Genomic DNA, 25,750 nt, shown 5'->3' with positions numbered 1-25,750 from the left:
AGTATAAACACCATGGGACCATGCAGCCACCATACTGCTCAGGAAAGAGACGCATTCTGTCTCCTAGAGATGAACGTAGTTTAGTGTGAAAAGTGAAAATCAATCCCAGAACTACAGCAAAGGACCTTGTGAAGATGCTGGAGGAAACAGGTAGACAAGTATCTATATCCACAGTAAAACGAGTCCTATATTGACATAACCTGAAAGGCTGCTCAGCAAAGAAGAAGCCACTGCTCCAAAACCGCCATAAAAAAGCCATACTACAGTTTGCAAGTGCACATGGGGACAAAGATCTTACTTTTTGGAGAAATGTCCTCTGGTCTAATGAAACAAAATTGAACTGTTTGGCCATAATGACCATCATTATGTTTGGAGGAAAAAGGGTGAGGCTTGCAAGCCAAAGAACACCATCCCAACCATGAAGCATGGGGGTGGCAGCATCATGTTGTGTGGGTGCTTTGCTGCAGGAGGGACTGGTGCACGTCACAAAATAGATGGCATCATGAGGAAGGAAAATTATGTGGATATATTGAAGCAAAATATCAAGACATCAACCATGAAGTTAAAGCTCGGTCACAAATGGGTCTTACAAATGGACAATGACCCCAAGCATACCTCCAAAGTTGTGGCAAAATGGCTTAAGGAAAACAAAGTCAAGGTATTGGAGTGGCCATCACAAAGCCCTGACCTCAGTCTGACAGAACATTTGTGGGCAGAACTGAAAAAGCATGTACGAGCAAGGGGGCCAACAAACCTGACTCAGTTACACCAGTTCTGTCTGGAGGAATGGGCCAAAATTCCAGCATCTTATTGTGAGAAGCTTGTGGAAGGCTACCCAAAACTTTTGACCCAAGTTGAACAATTTAAAGGCAATGCTACTAAATACTAACAAAGTGTATGTAAACTTCTGACCTACTGAGAATGTGATGAAAGAAATAAAAGTTGAAATAAATCATTCTCTCTACTATTATTCTGACATTTCACATTCTTAAAATAAAGTAGTGATCCTAACTGACCTAAGACAGGGAATGTTTTCTATGATTAAATGTCAGGAATTGTGAAAAACTGAGTTTAAATGTATTTGACTAAGGTGTATGTCAACTTCTGACTTCAACTGTATATATTTCAAATTATGCAAAAAGTGTAAAATATGATTTAATTGTGTGTATTTAGCATGCATAAAATATTAGTTATAAAATTAGTCTTAGCAAGACAAAGGAGTCAGTCATTTTATTTCAAGAACATTAAAAATGTCATTTCCAGCACAGAATTCTATTAAATACAATACAGAATTTTATGTGCTGGGAATGACACTGTGGTGGGAATTTTTATGAAAAAATGACATTTTCTATGATGTGTCTAACAGCAACATCAGAGCAGTTCTAAATAAAAAACTAAATGCATTTTTATGAGCCTTCTTATTAGTTTTTAAGTGATAAATGCTTACTTATGCACATTTAGTATGTACACTGTAGACAAATTAAATCAACTAGTGTTTTTATTAGTCTTTACTTTGTAGAAGTCCACAGTGATTAAATTGCCTAAAGTTGACAAAAACACTTAAATATATAATTATTCATTTGCATATATAATGAGAGAAACACATTCATAAAAGCTGTGACCTTCACCTTGGATCACTTCTTTAAAGCAGATAGCATTGAGGCAGATTATGCTAGAACAACATGTTCATTTACATCCAAGGTGCCTAGTAACTAGAGATCTTGACTAAGTTTTTAATACTTGTGTTCACATTGTTTCTCAGACCTGGTGCAGAAGGCAAAGAAAGCCAAAGACAAGCTGTTGAAGCGGGATGGAGATGAGCGGACAGAGAGCAGCTATGAGTCCTTTTACTATGGAGGAGTGGACCCTTACATGTGGGAGCCGCAGGAGCTCGGTAAGAACTGGAGAATATCTTGAATCTATGCTCAATTAATCGGAAAAATAATCGAGATTATAATTACAGCTGCCTTAGTTAACTAATGGTGAAATGCATCAATTACAGCATTTCATTTAGGTCCACTCCTATTGTGTTAATATTGTCTATTTACAACATTTTTGGTCTGTTGTGTACATGAAAGCAATGGCAGATCAGAGGCATTTCAATTAGTCTAATAGCACATTAGTTATGCTCACTTTCTGTGTATAATTTATAGTTTAGTGCAAAAGTTTGCACCCCCATTTAAGAATGTATACAAATATAAGATATGAAAGATCATTTTTGTTTTATGTAGTACTGTCCTTTAGGTCATGAAGGCAACAGAATCATGCGTTCTTGTGGAAGATATGTAAATATCTGTCATGTCAAATAACTTCATCAGAGCAGTTCTAAATAAAAAACAAAATGCATTTTTTATTTGTTTTTAAATTATAAACATCCTGCAGATTCTGCAATGGGGATGCAAACTTTTGCACACTTAGTAAACATATGTTTACTAAAATTTGAACACTTCTGTTTTGCATGTAATTGTAATAATAAAGTAATTGAGGAACACAGTTCTTAGCTTGTTTTGGATGTTTAGCCTACATAAAGAATATTGCATGTATAGTTGCCCTACACAAAATAAGTGTTTTAATGTAAATTCTATGAATCAAAATGAATAATCACATTTACAATATCAAGGGAAATAATCAACTGATTTTCGTCATAATCGTGCAGCTTTAGTGGTGATGCACTGTACTTTCAGTGGTATTCAGTCATTAAAGTTTACTGAAGATACTTGTTTTAGTCTTGTTTTTTTTTTTTCATTCAAGCTGTTCCTGTTTTTGGATGTTTGTTTAACTGTAATAAATGTATTGTGTTACATAAGGAGCCACCCGCAGCCACTTGGACTCTTTTAAGAAGCACAGAGCTGCACGAATAGACCATTATGTCATTGAACTCAACAAATGCATCATACGACTGGAAAAGGTGAATATTTGTCCGTTGTACTTCTGATAACAATGCATGTTGAACTTTCTAGCAATCATTAATTGGAAGTGAAGACTAGGAAATAGATACTGTTTATAAAAAGGCTGTAATTTGAAGTCCAGAAACATTGCACTAATCCATTAACCCAGACATGAATTCTTGACCAGCACATTGTAGTCGTGCGGCCCTGTTTAACAAACATAACATGAGTTCTTGTGTTGCTCTGATGGTAACACCTCCGTACTCAAGGGCAGTGTTGGGTGTAATCTTATGGCAAAGTAATTCATTACCGTTATCTAATTACTTTTTAAGTGCCAAAAGTAGTGTAGCGCATTACATTTTGAATGCTTGTATCAGATTACAGCTACTGACTTTTATTACCTGGGTTGCAGATATTTCTAAAATAATAATATTATTTCTGTATAATACATTTAAAATATGAATTACTTTAATACCTTAATTTTTGTGACAGCTGAAGGGCGTTCGCCCCCTTACGGGTCAATAGACATTATTTTGAATTTGTTGAGCGGAAGAACAAATGCTTTCCTGTGAAGGTGTTTTAGAAAGGAACTTAAAAAACAAATTAGTCATTTGTAGTGAATTACTTTTTTCAAGTAACAGACCCAGCTGCTCAAGGGGGCGTTAGTGTTGCCTTTAACATGTGTCTGTGCCGTTAAACCAGGTGAGTCATTAATCAGGATGTTATAAACATGTTATAAGCTAGTTATAACTTAGCAAGATTCTCTTCAAATAGAAAACAGTGTTCAGTAGTTCTTCCATAGAGTGTTTTTCGGGCCTAAAGATTTCTTGTAGATTTAAACTGAAATTGTTTCTCATCCACTGTTTTGCTTTTTGTTCTCAGCTGACCTCCTTTGACAGAAGCAACATGGATGCGGCACAGATAAGATGTGGGTGAACAACATCAAGGGAAATATCTGTGATGTGCTCCATACCGTTAAAGTAGTAATAACTTGAAACGTGACTACCATGTTTCTTTGTTTTCTCAGCACTTGAGAAATCTGTAGTGCCATGGGTAAACGATAAGGATGTGCCGTTTTGCCCTGATTGTGGAGGAAAATTCAACATCCGTAACCGGCGCCATCACTGCCGTCTCTGTGGGTCCATTATGTGTAGGAAGTGCACAGAGTTTGTGCCTCTGCCGCTGGCATGTGAGTTATACACATACAGATAAGCTTGAATAATTCATACTGTGGTTAGTAACAATACTTTGATGTATCCCATGAAAACGTTTAGGTCACATTTCACCCCAAAATAAAAAAAAATAAAAAAAGATGTTTTTGCAAAAAAAGATTTTGCATAAAGCAAATGAAACCATTTAGGACCATTTAGCATAATTTATATTTATATTATATTTATGCTTCTACTGTGTGATATTTTTGCAATGTTGTGCTGTCAGATAAGTTAACCAGTGGAACAAAGGAGGCTCTGTGTGCTCCTGGCAGTCCGGGACAGAGCGGTTCTCCTGGAGCACAGGTGACGCAGCAGATCCCTCGCCGCGGCTCCATTAGCAGCATCTCCTCCATCACCTCTGTGTTAGAAGAGAAAGATGAAGACCATGTGCGCTGCTGTCATCACTGTATGGACTCACTGCTCCGCCATCAGCGCAAACTCGAGGAGAAAGACCACGTGCCTGATATCGTCAAACTCTACGAGGTAAAACAAGACATTTTCACACACACAGTTGTTAACTCTGGGTCATTTTTAACCCTGGGTTTACTTAACCCTGGATTATCCTCTTATTTTCCTTTTGAAAATCAAAATTGACCTCATTTGCTTTCTCAACCTCGTGCGACCCCACGTCCACATGCGTGGACATTGTGTTTTGGCTTTTCTATACGCAGTGCTTAATTTAATTTAAACCGACTGATCTCAGTTCAGGAGACTCTGGGCTGTCAGTAAAGGGTTAAACATTCGACGCATCAAGTCATGTGACAAAACAACATGGTGGTGATCGCAGATGAGTTTGTGTTTGGTTGAAACGGCAACAAAACTACATCTGGTAAGTTTTTAAATTGAAACCTGTTTGAGTCAAAAGATTAGAGTCTCTAGTGTCATCTGATATGCCATTTTTTAAATTTGAGCGATTTATCAAGAAAGGCACACTGCTAAACACAATGATCACGTACATGGATTACAGGCTCATTTTCCTCATTCCTCATTTTAATATTAATGTTAACCAGCTCATTGATTTAGGCTACTGTTCTTTTTCTCTCTGTTGTACGTTGTGTGTAGCCTTTCTAATATTTTCACGATAGTTAACGAAGAAATTGGATGGCAGTTAAGGGTATTGTAATAAAAGTTCCGCCAATTGCAAATAGTGTTCGATTTCCATCGCAACATTTCTTTCTCAATAAATATCTTGTTTCACTTGTAAATTCCTCACTTTACATAAATGAAATGCTTTGCATAGGTCTGCAATGATTATTAAATTAAAGCCTGATTGCAATGATTTGATCTGCTGTTAATGTGTACTTCTAAATCCAATCACATTTTACTATCCAAATGAGGGAATTTTAAGCGAATATAGAAATGCCATGAACGATGTGTTTTTGCATCTCATTTTCCAGTGTTATAGCAGTATGTGAGCACTCCAAATGAACTCTCTTTACTATAACAAACTTAAAAATAAAAGCCTATAATATAATATAATAAAGCTATTCAGGTTGGCTGTGTTCTAAAAACAACAGTGTAAATGTAAAGTGGACCAAGTGTAAAGTTGACCAAAAAAAGAGAAAGATATTCTAAGTATTTGGAAATATTTGTATATTTAAAATATTACTTTTCCTGTCATTCAAAAGTTTTTAAAGCCTTATAGGAAATCATATATCCCTATAATTTATACGATTCCAAGTTAAATATGAACAAATGACTTCTTAAGGTGCATGTGCGTGAAGCACACCTTAAGAAGTATGACAATTTGTATGACAATTAATCTTCATAATTGCAATTATTTGTATGAAAATTAATCGTCAGCCAAATTTCATAATCGTAACAGCCCTAGCTTTGCCAGTACCATCTCATGTTGACTTTAAATGTCTCTGAATTGTAAATGAAGTCTTCACTTTTAATGTTTTTTGACAGTTGAGAATCAGTCAGTCTGTGAGGTCTCTACACAATAATGTTTGTGTCTGTTGTGTTTGCAGAGGTTGAGGACATGTATGGAGAAGGTTGAAGCTAAAGCGCCAGAGTACACGCGCATGGCAGAGTCGCTCAAGTAAGCCCTCAACTTCAGCTGTAAGAAAAGACCTACACACGTGCATTTATTCTCTTTATTAATTCACTGTTCATGTGCTGCCAGACTCTATTTCTGTCTGTGTTGTACAGTTCTGGAGAGACGACCTATAATCTTGAGAATGCAGCTGGACTCAGAATGGAGATACAAAAATACTATGAGCTCATCGATGTTCTGAGGTACGCAACAAACAAGAGAGACACACGGGGTCTGATTTAGAACAGTCTACATCGGCAGTAACTGCTTAACTCGCATGGATGTTAGCATGTCGCTAAGACAATGATCAGATCAACCTGTCAGGCACAAATCAGGACACCTTTCTGGAGGCATTATTAGACATGTTTCCAAGATATGAATTTAATTTATGCAAAAAATCGGAATATCACAAAAACAATAAAAGCAAAGAAAGCATAGTTTTGAGTGTGTTTAATAGAACAAAATTGTCACTTCTGGAGAAACTGGCACAAGATAGAAATAAAAATGGAAGTTGTAGGCACTCAGGTCTCTTTAATTAAATGCAATGGTGTAGATTTGGTTTGAACATTGAGGGGGACCAAATGTGGGTTGGGGGGATTTGGTTTGGGATGTGTTACGATTAATTACAACACATTACACAATGCATAATAACAGTTCAAATTAATGCACAGATAAATAAAATATATTCAATATAGTGATGCTGCGCTGAGTTTTTGACAGAACAAAATCGTGGTTAACCGGTTTTACAATTATTTGCATAAATGATTTGCATCATTTTCTTATTATGCAACAGCACTGATGCAAAAAATGCATATCATATAACAATTGTTTAAATGTCTAAGTGGACGTATTTCTAGGGGATATGTGGACGCTATAATACACACACACACACACACAAAAATTGAGGTAGAGATGCTGCAATCTAGGGCACGACACCGCTTATGCGCATCCCAAGCTCAGTGATGTGATTAAGTGTAAACAGAGTGCTTCAAAAGTGCGTAAATGTAAGATTATTGTAGGTGTGCAATGTGTAGTTCACAGTTTTTTCTTCTGCATCAGTTTATTAAAGCAATCCATTGTTCTGTCAGACACCCCAACATAAAGAATCGGAAACAGACTCGATAAAATTACTGTCCACAACACCTTACAAATAAGCATAATAACGGAAACATTGCTTACAGCAGGCAATTTAAAGTCCAATCATGACTAAAATGTACATTTATTGTTGAACGCGGTGAATTTGTACAGAAGCAATGCTTTAAATAATGAGGACGATTTAAGACGCAACTTTTCAAAGTTTACTCACTGATAGTTACTAGACACAATGCACCGCACACTGTCAGCATGCTTAAACAATACAAAAAGTGGCATCTTTAATTCATCACTTTAAAATCAACACAGCTAAAAATATTAAACTTACTAGTTTGTTGTTGGACGACTAGTGGAGCATCCTGTCCCATTTGTAGAATGTTTCTTTCTATGTCTGCTTGTTTTACATCCGTCGTCTTCAGTCAGTCATTAAAATGCTGCCAAACAGCCAATTTAAGTCACTTTTTTGATGGATATGAGTCTGGTAGATCGAATCCCTCTGTTATATTTTGGAATTGATGTGTTTAAGCTTCAGTTTTACGTGAATTGAAAGTTCACAATCAGTTCACGACACCTGGCCATTAAAGTGCCACACGGCCACCGTCCGTAACCATAGCAACAGCTCCAGTACCCACACAGAGTTTTCCCATTTAGGCTTAAAAAATCTTACAAAAAACTATTTTATATTATGTATTTATACATTATATATAATATTTTTGCCACGTGCAAATAAAGCATTTCATGGTTTTTAACCATGGATTCTAAATTCTTATAGTTAAATGAACCGTTTAATCATCCCTAATTCAATGTATGTTCTCAAATATTTATACACTGTATCATATCAAACATTCAGAAAAAGCATTAGGGTTAATGTTTCAGAAACAATTTACCCTTACCTGCTCATCTGAAATGCCTATCTGCTTTCCTCACCATGAAATTCAACAGATCATTTCTATGGACGCCTTTAACATCTTCACTGACTCCACATATGACTCGTGTGATGTATTTTATGTTTTCTAAATCTATACGAAAGTTTTGTGTGGGTAACAGACCCACAGACCAAAATTGCACATTGTCAGCCACAGACTGTCTTGTGAGTTTTATTCCTGCAGGGGGTGCTTGACGCTTCAAAACCGAATCCTCCATTCATCCGCATTTAAATCTAAGAACGCTTTATATCCATTTGGAGACATTTTACACTGGATAGTTATTTTTAATAAAAACTGATAATTGCAAGGAGTCATACCTGTGAATGAAAATGCACCTCAGCATTATGTATAAAAGCATTTAAAAAAATCCTCATCCAGTAATAATAAACGACTGTGTGTTCATGCATCCTGGCCAGTGCTGAGAAAAGTAACAGGTACCACGTGACACCGCCGTCTAGTTGGGCAATACCAACTCGTACAACAGAGGGGGACTTCAGTTTTTGTCTCAATATGACTCAAAGCCATGCAATTGCAAGGTATCTCATACGAAATTATTTTCAGTGTTGATAAAAATATATAAACAAGGACAGATGCATGATTGGGGTGGAGGGACAAATCACCCCCTTCACAGCACTAGGGGAACTTGTGCCCCCCGTGTCCCCCAGTTCTATGCCAGCAATGACTTGCAGTTTAGAGCGCGCAGGCAAAACGCTCTGATGAGCGTCATGTTTGCTAGTGTTTGGCGACAGATATCTTATGTCTGGGAGTGAAAATGTGTCACACAGTTCTGGGAGGCAGAGGTGGGTAGTAATGTGCTACATTTACTCTGTTACATTTACTTGAGTAACTTTTTGGAAAAAATTTACTTTGAGTATGTTTAATTGTGGGTACTTTTACTGAAGTAAATTTCTTGCGATTTAACATTTTTATTGATTCATCTATTAAATACGAACAGTAGAAAATATATATAAAGAATCAATATTTAACCCTCACTATCCCCCCCAATCCCCCACTCGACCTCCAACAACACCCCAGTGGTCACATAATTATAGACACACAATAAAAATAAATAAATAAAATAAAAAATAAATAAAATAAATAATAAACTAATCACACACAACCCCCACACCTCTCTCTCCACTGTCCGTCCCCGAGAGTCCTCACACAGATATCTGCCCCAATTCTTCACAAACAGGTCTGGCCTCCCCAGTCTTCTGGATACCCCCTCCTCAAGTGCTGCCACTCTGGCCATCTCTGAACACCACTCCTGAAATGGGGGCACTCCAGCTGACTTCCAACTCCTTAAAATGATCTGTCTGGCAATCATAATACTAGTTAGGACCCAGTTTTTCATGTGCTTATTCTCCAAATTAATGACTGCCCCATCTCCTAAGATACAGAGTCTGGGGCAAAATAAAATTTGAGAGGCCAAAACCTCACACATAAAACTCTGAAGCCTCAACCAAAACTCTTGAATCTTAACACATCCCCAAAAGACACGGGTTATGACTCCATCTTCTGATTGGCATCGCCAGCAGGTGGGTGTGTCTTTAAAACCAAGCCTATGCAATCTAGAGGGGGTCCAATAGACTCTATGTAAAATCTTAAATTGCATAAGGCGAACCCTTGCATCTCTAGATGCAGATTTTACATTTTTTAGAATCCTAACCCACACTTTCTCCTCCAATGCCAAGTTTAGATCTTTCTCCCATAATATCTTAAGAGAAGTTGAAGTTCTGTCCCCCAGACTCTGAATGAGCAGGGAGTAATACACTGATGCCTCATGACCTTTTCCAAAAGCAGTAATCACCACTCCCAGAGTATCTGCTGCTTTAGGGGGGTGTAAACCACTCCCAAAAACAGTACAGAGCAGGTGGCGCAGCTGTAAATACTTATAGAACTGAGATCTAGGAATCCTAAAAAGTTGATCCAAATTTTGAAAGGATCTCAACACTCCACTCTCATTTAGGTCACTGAGTGTAGTAACCCCCCTCCCAATCCACTCTGACCAGCAAAAAGGGGACTTGTTGATGCATAATTTGGGGTTCAGCCATATGCTTGAGGCAACGTTTAAATTTTTTTCCAAATTAAACAGTTTGGACACTTTTGTCCATACCAAGTGCAAATGCGGGATAATGGGATGTAACTTAACCTCTCTGATTAATTTGATAGAAAGGCTCTGCAATGGTGAAATAGGGGCAATAACTTCCTGTTCTATACAGAACCAGGGAGGGGCTCTCTCAGATGGAAGCGACCAATGAGCCAAATGTCTAAGACCGAATGCATAATAATAAAATAAAATCATGGGTAGACCTAGCCCACCTATATCAATCGGCCGATGTAACTTATTGAAATGTAATTTGGGACGCTTACCATTCCAAATGAAGGACTTCGCTATGCTATCAAATTGCTTGAAATAAGAGAGGGGGACATCTACAGGGAGATACTGCAGCAAGTAATTGAATTCTGGAATACAATTCATTTTAATAACATTAACTTTCCCAATTATAGATAAATGTAATGAAGCCCACCTGTCCACATCGCTCAAAAACCGTTTTTATTAAGGGGTCAAAATGAACTCTAACTAAATCACACAAATTTGCTGGGAATAAAATGCCTAAATACTTAATGCCCTGTTTGGGCCACTGGAAAGCACCTGGCTGGAAAGCCATTACTGGGCAGTACGCTGTCAGAGCCAAAGCTTCGGATTTAGACCAGTTGACTCTGTATCCTGAGAACTTAGAAAAGGAATGAATAATTCTGTGGAGGCAAGGCATAGATCTAGAAGGGTCAGAGAAGAATAATAAAATATCATCTGCGTAAAGCCAAAGTTTATGCGCCATACCTCCCGCCACCACCCTTGGAAAATCATCCTCCTTACTTATCGCGGCTGCTAATGGTTCCAGGGCAAGACAGAACAATAATGGGGACAGAGGGCAATCCTGCCCAGTGCCCCTATTCAAAGTAAAATAATCTGAAATTAGTCCATTTGTTTGTACCGCCGCTACCGGGTGTCTATAAAGTAACTTAATCCAACCAATAAATGTACTCCCGAACCCGTATGTTTCCAAAATCTTAAAAAGATAATCCCACTCTACCATATCAAATGCCTTTTCGGTGTCAAGTGAGATGGCAGCGACCGGAGTCTGATCATTCGCCACTGACCACGTAATATTGATGAAATGCCTAATGTTATCAGAAGAGCTGCGGCCCTGAATAAACCCCACCTGATTAATATGTATAAGAGATGTCATAACTTTACTTAATTGGTTAGCCAACATTTTTGACAATTTTTACATCTAGCTGGATCAGGGAATTTGGATGGTAACTCTTACACTCGCTTGGATCTTGTCCTTTTTAAGAATCAGACTGATCCGGGCTTGTGTCATGGTTGGAGGAAGCTTTCCATTCTTTAATGATTTCCGTATAATCTTCTAACAAAAGTGGAGCCAGTTCTGTAGCATAAGATCTAAAAAATTCAGCAGCAAAACCGTCTGGCCCCGGAGCCTTGCCAGTAGGCAGGGCCTTAATTACCTCGCCAAGCTCCTCCAAGGTTATCTAGAATCAAGATAATTTTTTTGCTCAGTTGTCAATTTAGGGAGTTCTAATGGTTCCACAAAGTTTCTAATATCTTCATCAGTAGACAAAGACGTGAACTATAGAGATCAAGATAGAATTCTTTAAAAGCATTATTAATATCAATGGCTGAGGTAAATATTTGACCACCAGCAGATTTCACTGAGGGAATGGTAGAAAAGGACTCTCTCTGCTTTATATATCAAGCCAAAAGCTTCCCTTCTTTGTCCCCCAACTCAAAATATAACTTTCTTGCCCTGAATAGCCAAAACTCCACTTTCCGCAACAAAATAGTATTATATCTGTATTTCAATCGAGTCAATTCTCTGAGGCCATCAGATGACATTTGGTGCTTCAGCTCTGCCTCGGCACTTTTAATATTCCTTTCCAACTCCACAAGTTCACGTGCTTTGGATTTTTTTGGTGAATGAGGCATACTGTATGATCCGACCCCTAAGAACTGCCTTAAGTGCCTCCCAAGCCACGCCCACAGAGGATACTGAGGACCAGTTGATCTCCATATAAACATTGATTTCAGTCTTTAACATTTGTTGGAAATCGGGATTTTGCAACAGGGATACATTAATGCACCAACTATATGATTTATTTTTCTCCGTATGTGAAAAACTTCTCTAAATTCACCAGGGCATGATCTGAGACTAAGATGTTTCCAATTGAGCAATCCACAACAGATGAAATGAGGGACTTAGATATAAAAAAAGAAAATCTATTCTAGAATAAATCTTATGAACTGATGAAAAAAATGTTTTAGTCCCTACAATGTATCCCTGTTGCAAAATCCTGATTTCCAACAAATGTGAGTGGTGGTGGTGTAGTGGGCTAAAGCACATAACTGGTAATCAGATGGTTGCTGGTTCAATTCCCACAGCCATCACCATTGTGTCCTTGAGCAAGGCACTTAACTCCAGGTTGCTCCAGGGGGATTGTCCCTGTAATAAGTGCACTGTAAGTCGCTTTGAATAAAAGCGTCTGCCAAATGCATAAATGTAAATGTACCAGATGGGTTCAAAAGTTGCTAGATATCTGCAAGACCAAGATTTTTACACATCCTGTGAAGTGTCACTGTTGCTCTAGGGGGCTTACACACATTTGCTTCACTATGATCAAGGACTGAGTCCATCAAAAGATTAAAGTCTCCTCCCAATATTATATCATGAGGGGTGCCAGCGGCTTGCAACATACCTTCAAGATCTATAAAAAAGCCCTGATCATCAGCGTTAGGTGCGTAAATATTAGCCAAAATCAACCTTTGCCCCTGAATTTCTGCTAAGACTATAATGACTCTTCCTAATTTATCTTTAATCTGTTTGAGACATTTAAATTGTAGATGTTTATTTATCAGTATAATGACTCCCCTGCTCTTACTTGAGCCAGCACAATAGATAACATGCCCACCCCGTATCTTAACAAATTTTTCAGCTTCCTGCGGGGAAAGATGCATTTCTTGAAGAAACACTATATCATATTTCTTACGCTTAAAAAAGAAATAACCTTCCTTCTTTTTATGGGGTGCCCCAACCCATTCACATTCCATGTGGAGAGAGATAACCCACTCATTAACATTTGACATTGATATAATAAAAAAGTAAAATGTGTGTCAAAAACAAGATTATACAGACCACATTCCCCATTAGTGCTACAATCAAACACCAAACTTCCCCCGAACAAAACAAACAGAAAGAAGAAAAACGAGCTCATTAACCCCACGCACGACAGCGCCAACCGACATCAGTCCTTCTAAACTCAAAAGGTCCATGTACGCCTATGAGAGCCCCCTCGACAACTTTGCGATCGGATTGCTCAAGTCCGGTGCTTCTGCACAAATTTTGTGAGCAAAATTACATAACAGAAATACTGTAAAACATACCCCAGCCAACAGGCAGAATAAACACAAAGAACATGTAGATTCATTCACAGAATTGTCTCGAAGGTGTGTTCCTCCACAAAACAAATTCCAGCCGATATAAAGCCGTTCAGTTTCCTCGGACAGACAACCAAGTGTTCAGTGAGCTGGCTTTTTATGAGTATGGCAGATGACGTAATCATTCTAATGTCCCTTAAAAATACTCCACAAAAACAAACTCCAGCCAACAGGAGGCATAAGCACAAAGAATGAACAGATTCATCCACAACTGTCCCGAAGCAGTGTTATTCCACAAAACAAGCTCCAGCCGCTAGGCGGAACCAGCATAAAAAAAAACAAAAAACAGGCATCCCGGTTCCTCAGTTGATCAAGTGTGTATTGAGCGAGTCAAATTCACTTGGAGGCCGCATAAAAAAATTAAAAAAAATACACCATGACTTACTCAGTCCGTCAACTCTATAAAAGACATCCTCTTTGTGAACATGTAGCTATTTTGCGGTTATCCATAGTGTCCATTCTCAATCTGACCTGGAACTTCAGTGTAAAAGCAATCTTCCGTCAGTGCAAAAGTTTCTTGAAGGAGAAGTGTCATGCCACAAAACAAACTCCAGCCACTAGGTGGAGCCAACGCAAAAAGAAACAAAAAAGGGACCCAGCTTCCTTAGACAGTCGAGTCACTGAACATCGAGTAACACTTACAAGAGTTACACGCAGTGGTTTACTCACCCATAGATTCTATAAAAGCCAGTGACTGCTTGGGGCATAAAAGTACTTTGCGACCGTCCTTGGTGTCTATTCTCAGTTTGGCCGGAAACATCAATGCAAGAGCGATCTTCTGTTGATGAAAGAGTTTCTTACAATCCTTGAACCAGTCGCATTTCTCTGTTGTTGAATTCGCAAAGTCAGGGAACAAGAAAATATTGTGATTCTTCCAAGAAAGTTTTCCTTTGCTCCTCGCCTGGCGCAACACGAGATCTTTATCGGATGATCACAGAAATCTGGCCAGAATTTATTGGGGCCTGTCTCCCTCAGCAGATCTGCGAGCAGGGACTCTGTGAGCTCGCTCGATTTCCAGCTTATGGCCTGTTATGTCGAGCAGACTTGGGAAGGGCTTGTCCAGGAATTTCACCATATCTTTGCTCTCTTCATGCTCAGGAATTCCAACAATCCGAATATTGTTCCTTTTGATTCCTATTTTCGAGATCTTCCAATTTTTCCAATGTGTTCCAAGTCTGTTTTGGATGCAGGCGGATTAGCGGATAATTCCCTTTCCGATGACTCCAAATAATCTATCCGTTTCTCAACATCTGCCACTCTTGTGACCAATTCAGAGAATTTTATTTCCATCGCCGTAATCAATCGACGTATTACAGTGAGATCCTCCAAGTCAGCAACAACCTTCGTCAGCATAATAAATGTTGGACAGTTGACGCTGGATTTCATCTCCAGTCGCGCTTTCCAAATCGAGTCCCCGGTTTGCAGGGCTGTCAGAGGTTTCAGCTTGAGCATGTAAGTGTCTTTTAATGTCTCCAGAGTCTTCTTTGCCATGTTTACCTCAAAGAGCAAACATGTAACTGGGTGTATCGAATCTCACTGGATTATAACATGAAAATAATTAAAACACTAGCAAAGTGCGCAGAGCTTGTTCACACGTCTGCTCCTCGCATGGCGTCACGTGACTCCACTGAAGTAAATTTCTAATGAAAAAATTTACTTTTATTTTGTTACAATGGGCGACGTTCATGTTGTTACATTACTGTTTTAATTTAATTAGTGTTATTAAATGTGTAATTTATTGAGTTTTTTGAATGGGACTTTTATGACAGTGGAACTTACAGCGGCGCCCTGTTACTCGAGTTGAGCTCATCACTCCTGAGCAAGCGCTCAAAACAAACACTTTCGGCATGCAATGCCTTTTACACCAAAAACAAGCGGATATTTCAAGATTAAAATTACAGCTCCAATTTAAGAATATAGCTGTGAGCAGCAATTAATGGGGTTTAAGGCCTTTAAGCACATGCGTAAAAAGTTATTATGTTTTATTTAGCAAGCATGTAACCACCTATATCATACATGGAATAGACCATTTACAGCCAATACAGGCAATTTACTATGGAAATAAATGGTTTTTAAAGCTTTTTAAAGCTCATAGAGCCACCTTTGGTCCGATCTCCATAAAAGTCTGCATGCTTGTTTAGAATCATATGTCGCATGTGCTCACTTAATTTCGTGAAGTCCTGAGTTTTTGTTTAGGAATTATGGGCTTATTTGTACACTTGACCATGCCCATTTTCTAAATGACACTGTTATAGCTACCCAAAGGGTAAAGTCCAAAAAAAAATTTTTTTATAATTATTGACCTAGAGAATCCAGAGAATTGTACTGCATTGGTTTTATTGAGGTTGAGCGAAAAACCTAGGACTAGTTTTTACATAATCGTGAATATTTAATGAACGATTTGATTGACAGCAGTGGTTCTTGAGGCAAAGTTGTTCAGAATGAGGATATTTAACAAATGATATAAATTATAGCTGCGTCCCAATTCAGAAGCTGCATCCTTCAAAGGTCGCATTCGAAGGCCTATTGCGTCACTGCTGCGTGACAAAGGCTGTCCCAATTCGAAGGCTCCTTCAAATGCAGCCTCCAAATGCATCTTTCGTTTCCCGTGAAATGAAGGATACAACAGATGGATCCTTCGCGGCCTTGCCTACCCCAGAATTCATTGCGCGCCAGTGACAACAGGATTTGTTTTGAGAGAAATTGCCGAATTACACTTTTAAATATAAGTATTGTGTTTCAACTTACTCAAATATCTAATGAGTTATATATTACTAAGATGCGATTATATATAGTTTATACTCTTTATTATATACAGAAATGGACCATGGTGAAAATATTTAGACAGTTTGTGAACCCTGTTTTGTTTTCAGAAAGTTTAATATAACTTTCAAAAAAGTAAAGTACAAACGTAACAGTCACTCGGCAGATGTCACAGTTGTTAGGTGACAAGAACAGTCCTCCTTAGGCTAGACTGTCCCAATTAACAATGCTCAGTCCGACCTTCGCGGCCTTCGAAGGCATGGCCTTTGAAGTCCGAGTCCTTCGAAGGATGCAGCCTTTGAATTGGGACACAGCCGATCGGCCTCCGTTAGCCTTGTCTAATAGGTGCTCAAACTTCATTGGCCGATAGCAGCCATGTTTTTGAGATACACCAATGTCTTTGACAGTCATGGCACCTTGGACAAAGACACTGCATGCTGATTTTCAACTCAATCAGACTAATGGTTGAGTAGTTAGAGCTGTTTTCATGTTTTTTTCCTGTTATAGCGCCACCAAGTGGCCAAACTCCACGGTTTTTTTTACTGTGACCTCAGATTGAGCTCATACAAATGTGTACCGAGTTTCTCATTTCCTTCGGGCGTTATAGCCATTTTAGTAAAAATGGCCTGCCCTTTTCGAACGTTTTGGCACCCCTTAGCGACCGTGAGTCAAAATTTCAACTTATTTTGATAATTATTGATAATCAGACACCAGAGTATATTTCTGCACTGGTTTGGTTCCGATCAGGTGAAAAACCTAGGACTAGTTCACAAAAGTAGGTTTTTAACATTATCTGAAATATTTACCGAACGGTTTGACAGACACCAATGCTTCTTTAGGCAAAGTTGTTTAGAATGAGAAGAGCTATCAGATGATATATATTACTTGTGTTTTTCACAACACTGCATTATATACAACCATTAACACCTACAAAAATCGTGATAGCACCACCTAGTGGCCTATTCTTTTAAAACTTTGCACAACCCTTTCAGACCAAGAGTCAAATAGGTCCACCAAGTTTCGTTCCGATCGGTCATTGTTAACCTTGTGTAATAGCTACGGAAATTTGGTTGGCCAATGGCGGCCATGTTTTTCAACATACGTGAATGTCCATATAGACAATAATGGCAGCTGAGACAAAGACAATGTATGCAAAGTTTGAAGTCAATAGGATTAACGGTTTCATAATTACAGCCAATTTCATGTTTTTTTTTGGTATTATAGTGCCACCATGTGGCAGAACCATGCCAACTTCTCTGGGCGACCAAAGATTGACCTCTTACATAAGTTTGGTGAAGATATCTCATTTCCTTCAAGAGCCATTTACGTAAAACTGGCCACTCCTACTTCCGATGTTTTCACATACCGTAGCTAGCTCAAGTCGAATGTTCAAACTTTTTTTGATAACTTTTGATATTGAGGCTCTATAGAATCGTTTGGCACTGGTTTTGACCCGATCGGACGAAAAACCTAGGACTAGTTCGCAAAAGTAGGTTTTATGAAAAATCCAAGATGGCGGAAACTTTTTATAGGCGGAAATGAAATTCCCGACAAACAGTCTAGGAGTTATGAGCAGTTTCGCGTTTTTGATCGCTGTAGCGCCCCCTATTGACCGATTTGGCCGAGTCTGTGTTTCTGAGTAGCGAGCAATACTATTACCATCTGACCAAGTTTCAAGTCTCTAGGCCTTACGGTTTGCTCTGCCCGATCAGTTTTATGGCGGAATAATAATAAAAATAATAATACAAATAGGGTTTCAGCACTAAGCGTTTGAACCCCTAAAAACTCGTTGCGGTAAGTTTTGGCAATTTTGTGATAACGTGAGCTTGTCAGTATCATGGTGATGGTCATTTTCAGGGTGATTCTGTATCTATGGGCTCTTAGGACCTCAGTTTATAATTATAAATATTTATATCAGTGCTGCAATACGTCTGTGTCTGTATCCAGTAAACATCCGCATTAAGTGTAAATGCCTTTTGCTCTGCCCATCATGTGCAGTCAGTATTTCTTCATTTGACAGACGTGGCACGTTTTTCTAATGGACAACAGAGAACAAGCTTTGAACACAGAGATAAGGTGCAGTTTACCCTTAGTGTATAGAACTAATGATCTAAATTCTTTTGACGAAATACTGTATCTACACTGAACTAAGAATCAATGCAAGACTTTAAAAAGCTGTGAAGTAGCAACATTAGGCATTAATAAAGCATGATCTTGCTTCGTTTTATTCAGAATTAAACTAAGTTAAAACATAAATGGAGTTATACATCAAGATGGCGCCGTGGATGGCCGCCTCGGTGTGGAGCGCTCCAATTCTGTTGTTGTATTTGTTTGTTTGTTCTGTGTTTAGTAACTTTTTTCCAATCAATTTTACCAGGGACAAACTGTTGAACATTTGGCAGTATATACCAGACAATCTTTTCACTGTTTTTGACTATTCGGACGCTTTTCTGGACATTTTAGTCAGAGGTGCAGCTGTGCTGTTCAAGAGACGCAGGTGAGGGAGACGAGCAAGCGCGCTAGTCAAGCTCCGTCTACGTGGCTTTCGAACAGCGCTGCCAAATATTCATCTAGCGAACCTCCGCTCTCTTCCTAACAAAACGGATGAACTACATCTCCTCATCAATACAAACAAGGACTTTTCAACCTCTGCTGGCTTGTGCTTCACAGAAAACTGGATGATTGAAGCCATTCCGGACAACGCATTACATCTGCCGGGCTTCCAGCTGTTCAGAACGGATCGCATTGTGGATTTAATGGGGAAAACGAGAGGTGGTAGACCATGCTTTTACATCAATGAAGGTTGGTGTACAGATGTAACAACTTTAAAGAAGATGTGCCGAAGATTTGGAAGCACTCTTTATTAACTGTAAGCCTTTCTACTCCCTGCGGGAGTTTTCCTTGTTTATTCTGGTGAGTGTTTATATCCCACCACATGCGTGCGTGAGTGCCGTGCTGCAACAGCTGGCTGATCAAATCACAGACACAGAACAACAATACCTGGTTATTATTATTCTTGGGGATTTTAACAAAGCAAACCTCACACGTGAACTGCCCAAAAACAAACAGCACATTACATGCCCAAACAGAGACCGAAATATACTGGATCACTGCTACACAACAATAAAGGATGCATATCGCTCTGTCCCTAGAGCAGCTTTGGGACTCTCTGATCACTGTCTGGTTCATCTTCTCCTGACCTACAGGCAGAAACTAAAATGATCTAAACCTGTAGTAAAGACTGTAAAGAGATGGACCAATGAAGCAGAGCTGGAACTACAAGCCTGTTTTGACTGCACTGATTGGAATGTTTTTGAGGCTGCAGATGCCAATCTGGATGAGTTTACAGATACTGTTACATCATATATCAGTTTCTGTGAGGATATATGCATTCCTACTAGGACTTATTTAACATTCAACAATGATAAACCATGGTTTACAGCAGAACTTAGGCACCTTTGTCAGGCCAAAGAGGATGCTAACAGAGGGGGGATAAAGTATTTTACAATCAGGCCAGGAACACACTGAATAAGGAAATCAGAGTGGTTAAAAGAAGATACTTTGAGAAGCTGAAAAACAAGTTTTCAGCTAACGACCCTGCATCAGTGTGGAGCGGCCTGAAAGACATTACTAACTTCAAGAGACCTACCCCCAACACTGTAGGGAATCAACAACTGGCTGACGACATGAATGTGTTCTACTGTAAATTTGAAAGGCCCAATCTCACACCCCACAACACCTCCTGCAACCCCCCTCCTGCTACTCAACCTGCACTTAAGATCTGTGAAGATGATGTGAGCCGCGTCTTTCGGAAACAAAAGACGAGGAAGGCTTCAGGCCCAGATGGCGTCTCACCAGTGTGTCTTCGATCCTGTGCCAACCAGCAGGCCCCCATCTTCACACAGATCTTCAATAGATCACTGGAGCAGTGTGAAGTCCCATGCTGCTTCAAATGCTCAATCATTATTCCTGTCCCAAAGAAACCAAAAATCACAGGACTTAATGACTACAGACCTGTCGCCCTGACGTCTGTGGTCATGAAATCATTTGAGAGACTGGTGTTGGCCCACCTGAAGAACATCACTGGACCCTTTCTAGATCCCCTTCAATTTGCTTATTGAGCAAACAGGTCTGTGGAGGATGCAGTCAACAAGGGATTGCATCATATCCTGTAACATCTGGATAGACCAGGGACATATGTAAGGATCCTTTTGTGGACTTCAGTTCGGCTTTCAACACCATCATCCCAGCTATTCTCCAGACTAAATTACACCAACTCTCTGTTCCCACTTCTATCTGTCAGTGGATTACCAGCTTTATGACAGACAGGCAGCAGCTTGTGAGAAAGGGGAAATTCACATCCAGCACCTGTAAAATCAGGACTGGGGGATGTGTGCTCTCCCCACTACTCTTCCTGTATGCAAATGACTGCACCGCCAAGGACCCCTCTGTCAAGCTCCTGAAGTTTGCAGAGGACACCACTGTCATCAGCCTCATCCGAGATGACGATGAATCTGCATGCAGATGGGAGGTTGAACGGCTAGCTGTCTGGTGCAGTCAAAACAATCTGGAGCTGAACACGCTCAAAACAGTGGAGATGATTGTGGACTTTAGGAGGAACACCCCAACACTGACCACACTCACCATTCTAAACAGCACTGTGGCAGCAGTGGAGTCTTTCAGGTTCCTGGGCACTACCATCCCACAGGACCTGAAGTGGGAGACCCACATTGACTCCATTGTGAAAAAGGCCCAGCAGAGGTTGTACTTCCTTCGCCACTTGAGGAAGTTCAACCTGCCACAGGCGCTGCTGATACAGTTCTACTCAGCAGTCATTGAGTCTGTCCTGTGCACTTCAATAACTGTCTGGTTTGGTTCAGCTATGAAATCGGATATCAGAAGACTACAGAGGACAGTTCGGACTGCTGAGAGGTCCCCTGCCCTCCCTTCAAGAACTTACACTTCCAGAGTGAGGAAAAAGGCTGGAAAAATCACTCTGGACCCCACTCACCTTGCCCACTACCTTTTTGAACTGTTGCCCTCTGGCCGACGCTACAGAGCACTGAGCACCGAGCGCCAGAACCGTCAGGCACAGGAACAGTTTTTTCCCTCAGGCTATCCATCTCATGAACAGTTAAAACTGCCCCATTGAGCAATAATTATGTGCAATACACAGCTTAGTCTATTTATATTTATCCAACATACAACATGCCATACCTCATCTGCCATTACATTGTGTGTGTGTGTGTGTATATATATATATATATATATATATATATATATATATATATATATATATATATATATAATATAGTCTTATTGTGTATTTCTATATATAATTTATTTTCTGATAATGTTTTATTTTTATTCTATTTCTTTATTATTATCTCTGTCTTGTTGCTGTATTGTATTGTTGTGCACTGGAAGCTGGACAAATTCCTTGTATGTGTAAGCATACCTGGCAATAAAGCTAATTCTGATTCTGAATTATATAAAGTTGGGCCTGTGTTCACGTTTTTTCACCGTAATAATTACTAGAAAGGTTTCCAAACTTCTCTTCTTATTGACAGAGTGTCCTTAAAGTGATAGTTTAGCCATAAATTTATGTTTTGTCATAATTTTCCCACCTTCATGTTGTTCCAAACCCATGTGACTTTGTGTATTTTGTGGAACCCGAAAGATGTTAGACAAAATATTAGAGACTGACAGTCTCGGGCACCATTCCCTTTCAAAATATGGAGGAATAAAACACTCAGTGAAAGTAAACGGGGACTAAGGCTAACATTCTGTCTAACATCTCCTTGATTGTGGTGCATGGAAGAAAGAAAATAATACAGGTTTGGAACAACATGATGGTGAATGATGACAGAATTTCCAATATAATAATTGTAATAATTGTAGTAATAATAATAATTACTATTATGTAGCACATGTTAAATGTGTATTATGTAATGGTATAATGGGGAGTAAACGTCTATTATGTTTTATGTGGAAGTAACTAGTTACTCACTACTTGAGTATTCTTTCAATTGGATACTTTCTTACTCCTGTAATTATTAACATGAGTACTTTTTCTTCTACTTGAGTAATTATTTTTTTGAAAGTAATACTTTTACTTGAGTAATGTTTTTGGGTACTCTACCCACCTCTGCTGGGAGTTAATAATACACAATCATTTTATTTCACAATAACTACAGCAACATTTCAGATGATATTGATGATATTCTCTGATCTAATTATGTATTCACATCTCTTGTTGAGGCAAAGTCACATGACTTTTCTGAAGTGCATCTGTATTCATATACAGCTCTCGAAAAAACTTAAGAGACCACTGCAAAATGATCAGTTTCTCTGGATTTACTATTTATAGGTATGTGTTTGAGTAAAATGAACATTTTTGTATTATTTTATAAAGTACTGACAACATTTCTCTAAAATTCCAAACAAAAATATTGTCATTTAGAATATTTATTTGCAGAAAATGACAACTGGTCAAAATAACAAAAATATATAGTGTTTTCAGACCTCAAATAATGCAAAGAAAACAAGTTCATATTCATTTTTAAACAACACAATACTAATGTTTTAACTTAAGAAGAGTTCAGAAATCAATATTTGGTAGAATTACCCTGATTTTCAATCACAGCTTTCATGCATCTTGGTATGCTCTCTACCAGTCTTTCACATTGCTGTTGGGTGATTTTATGCCACTCCTGGTGCAAAAATTCAAGCAGCTTGGCTTTGTTTGATGACTTGTGGCCGCCCTTCTTCCTCTTGATCACATTCCAGAGGTTTTCAATGGGGTTCAGGTCTGGAGATTGGGCTGGCCATGACAGGGTCTTGATCTGGTGGTCCTCCATCCACACCTTGTTTGACCTGACTGTGTGTCATGGAGTATTGTCCTGCTGGAAAAAACAATCCTCAGAGTTGGAGAACATTGTCAGATTAGAAGGAAGCAAGTTTTCTTCCAGGATAACCTTGTATGTGGCTTGATTCATGCGTCCTTCACAAAGACGAATCTGCCCAATTCAAGCCTTGCTGAAGCACTCCCAGATCATCACTGATCCTCCACCATATTTCACAGTGGATGCGAGACACTGTGGCTTGAAGACCTCTCCAGGTCTCCCCATTAGATGACCAGGTGGAGGATTGGTTATGATCTGGGGGTACTTCCATCTTAGTTTATGCACGTCTTCCTATCAAATAAAAATACATATCCAGCATGTATAATGTTATCGATTGTTTTTGTAATTTAATGAATTTTAAGTATATTTATAATGAACATTTCTTCTGCTTTGTCCACCACTTTGGATGGATTTTTCCACTTATCTCATCAAAGAGAATTCAGGGATTGCCAGATTATTGGGTGATTTAGTTACTTTATCGAAGAATGCATGCAATGTTGCCTTGAAATCTGGCAAAAAAACGGGATCTTAGGAGGCAGCATAATGAAGTTGCGTAGCCGTACTGTATTTTGCGATGGGTGTATCTGTGTCATGTATGCATTTTTATGGGTATGTGTTTGTATTTAGTAAGAAGATTCTCACACTTGGGTTAAAAGAAGAAGTCCAGCCACACCCGAAAGCTCTCCAGCTGCAAAGGATGGTGCGATATGCAGCTACACTTTTCATACAGGTGAGACACAAACAACACCATCTTTGCCATAAGAAGCCAGAGATATACATTACCAGTCAAAAGTTTGGAGACACATACTTATTTATAGTTATGACTATCTCTGCATTTTAGAATAACAGTAAATTCATCAAAACTATGAAATAATATACAGTAATTGGAAGTATGAGAATTATGTAGTGATTAAAACATGTTAAACATATCAAAACTATCTTCTATTTGAGCTTGTTTGTGAAGATTCAAGCTCTGCACACTTTTTAAACTCTATCAAAGGAGTTCACCAAACTATGTACTGGACACTTGTTCATTCAAAACAATAGACTCACATTCTCCTTTTGAACACTTGCTTTCTAACACCCTACAGGAGAAACTGTTGGGTCTGACGTCCCTCCCCACCAAGGAGAAATACGAGGAGCTGAAGGAGAAGAGGAGGGAGGAGCAGGAGAAAAGGGTTCAACAGGAGAGACAGGTGACAGAACAGCACAGTCATGGCACTCTGTTCATATTTTATCACAATCAATCAGCTAACCCTTAAAGGCGATTCCAGCGTTACGGACGTGACATTTGCAGTGAAAATGTGAAATTTAAATTCACATATAAAGTACTATATATTGCCAGTGTATCAAACAATTTGTATGTATAATCATAAACCCCTGCAGATAGTTCAGACATCAAAGAAGTTTTCAGTCTAGACAAGTTTTTTTCCTGTTTAGATCGGGAAATGAACTTGCGTGAAGGATGTGACTAAAATGGACACATGATTTTGGAGACCACACACTGTAAAAATCCTGTGAAATTAAATGCACAATCCAGAAATAATAATAGCTACAAAATATAGGAGGGTTGGCACTCATAAAATGTAATATTTCATTTTTAATCATTGTCGTTTTAACATAAATGGGGAAAAATGGCTTTATGGACATGGCAGTTACATAATGAGGGAAAACAAAACCTGCAGACTTTGACCTATGAGACATCAATATGATATCAACCAAGGCTGCATGATGAATTGAAATAAGATTGAAATGACCATCTGGCCTTGCACGATTACTAAACAGTAATAGGCTGCGTTTTAAAATATAGTCTGCATTGACCGCTTCAGTCAGCGATGTGTGAACGAGTTGCGCCCACTAGTGGGTGTGTGCAGCACAGGCTGAGCAACGCAAAAATATTAGGTGATGTTTATCATATATTATAATTCAAATCGCAAAGTTTGTAAAAACGATCCCTTCCCAAATGTTGGCTATAGATGCGAAAAGCTTGAAATACGTCACAGATCAAAGCAATAGTCATAATCAGTCATCATGGTTAAAAAAAAACAAGCGGTGGATGTTCCATTCTCTCTAGTAGTCGACTGATATGGGTTTTTTAATGGCCGCTGCTGATATCCAGAGAGCAGGGTATATCACACAATTTAATATAGTAAATAACAAACATAAAATTGCTAAAAAAAACAACTAAAAAAAACTTGTATTTAGCACTGTTTACTCAAGTTCACACAAAACTTTGTAAAAAAGAATCTAAAACAATTATATTGTATTTTAAATGGCAGATAGCAGTTTCTTCAGATTTCTGTTTAGTCATCAAATTTTAATAAATTATTTGCACATGAAGAAAGTGTTAATATATTAGGAAGAAGGAAATTACAGTACACACAGTAGTCCAGTAACCATGGATGGCAT

General features: G+C 38.7%; 1 protein-coding gene across 2 annotated transcripts in view; it reads left to right on the top strand.

Moving 5' to 3' along the window:
• LOC127415177 (rabenosyn-5-like) overlaps positions 1 to 25,750 on the top strand; it is a 47,527-nt gene that overhangs the window by 2,619 nt on the left and 19,158 nt on the right. For both annotated transcript variants that reach the window (XM_051653798.1, XM_051653799.1), the window contains exons 3-11: positions 1,763 to 1,894; positions 2,808 to 2,908; positions 3,771 to 3,816; positions 3,916 to 4,077; positions 4,326 to 4,582; positions 6,073 to 6,143; positions 6,254 to 6,340; positions 23,969 to 24,071; positions 24,433 to 24,537. In XM_051653798.1, the coding sequence (XP_051509758.1) occupies positions 1,763 to 1,894; positions 2,808 to 2,908; positions 3,771 to 3,816; positions 3,916 to 4,077; positions 4,326 to 4,582; positions 6,073 to 6,143; positions 6,254 to 6,340; positions 23,969 to 24,071; positions 24,433 to 24,537 (1,064 nt within the window). The remainder of the gene's footprint in view (positions 1 to 1,762; positions 1,895 to 2,807; positions 2,909 to 3,770; positions 3,817 to 3,915; positions 4,078 to 4,325; positions 4,583 to 6,072; positions 6,144 to 6,253; positions 6,341 to 23,968; positions 24,072 to 24,432; positions 24,538 to 25,750) is intronic.

The sequence above is a fragment of the Myxocyprinus asiaticus genome, chromosome 24, assembly GCF_019703515.2.
Source record: "Myxocyprinus asiaticus isolate MX2 ecotype Aquarium Trade chromosome 24, UBuf_Myxa_2, whole genome shotgun sequence".
NCBI classification, from domain to species: Eukaryota; Metazoa; Chordata; class Actinopteri; order Cypriniformes; family Catostomidae; genus Myxocyprinus; species Myxocyprinus asiaticus.
Note: the sequence above shows the minus strand (reverse complement) of the source record. Positions and strands in the feature narration are given on the sequence as shown.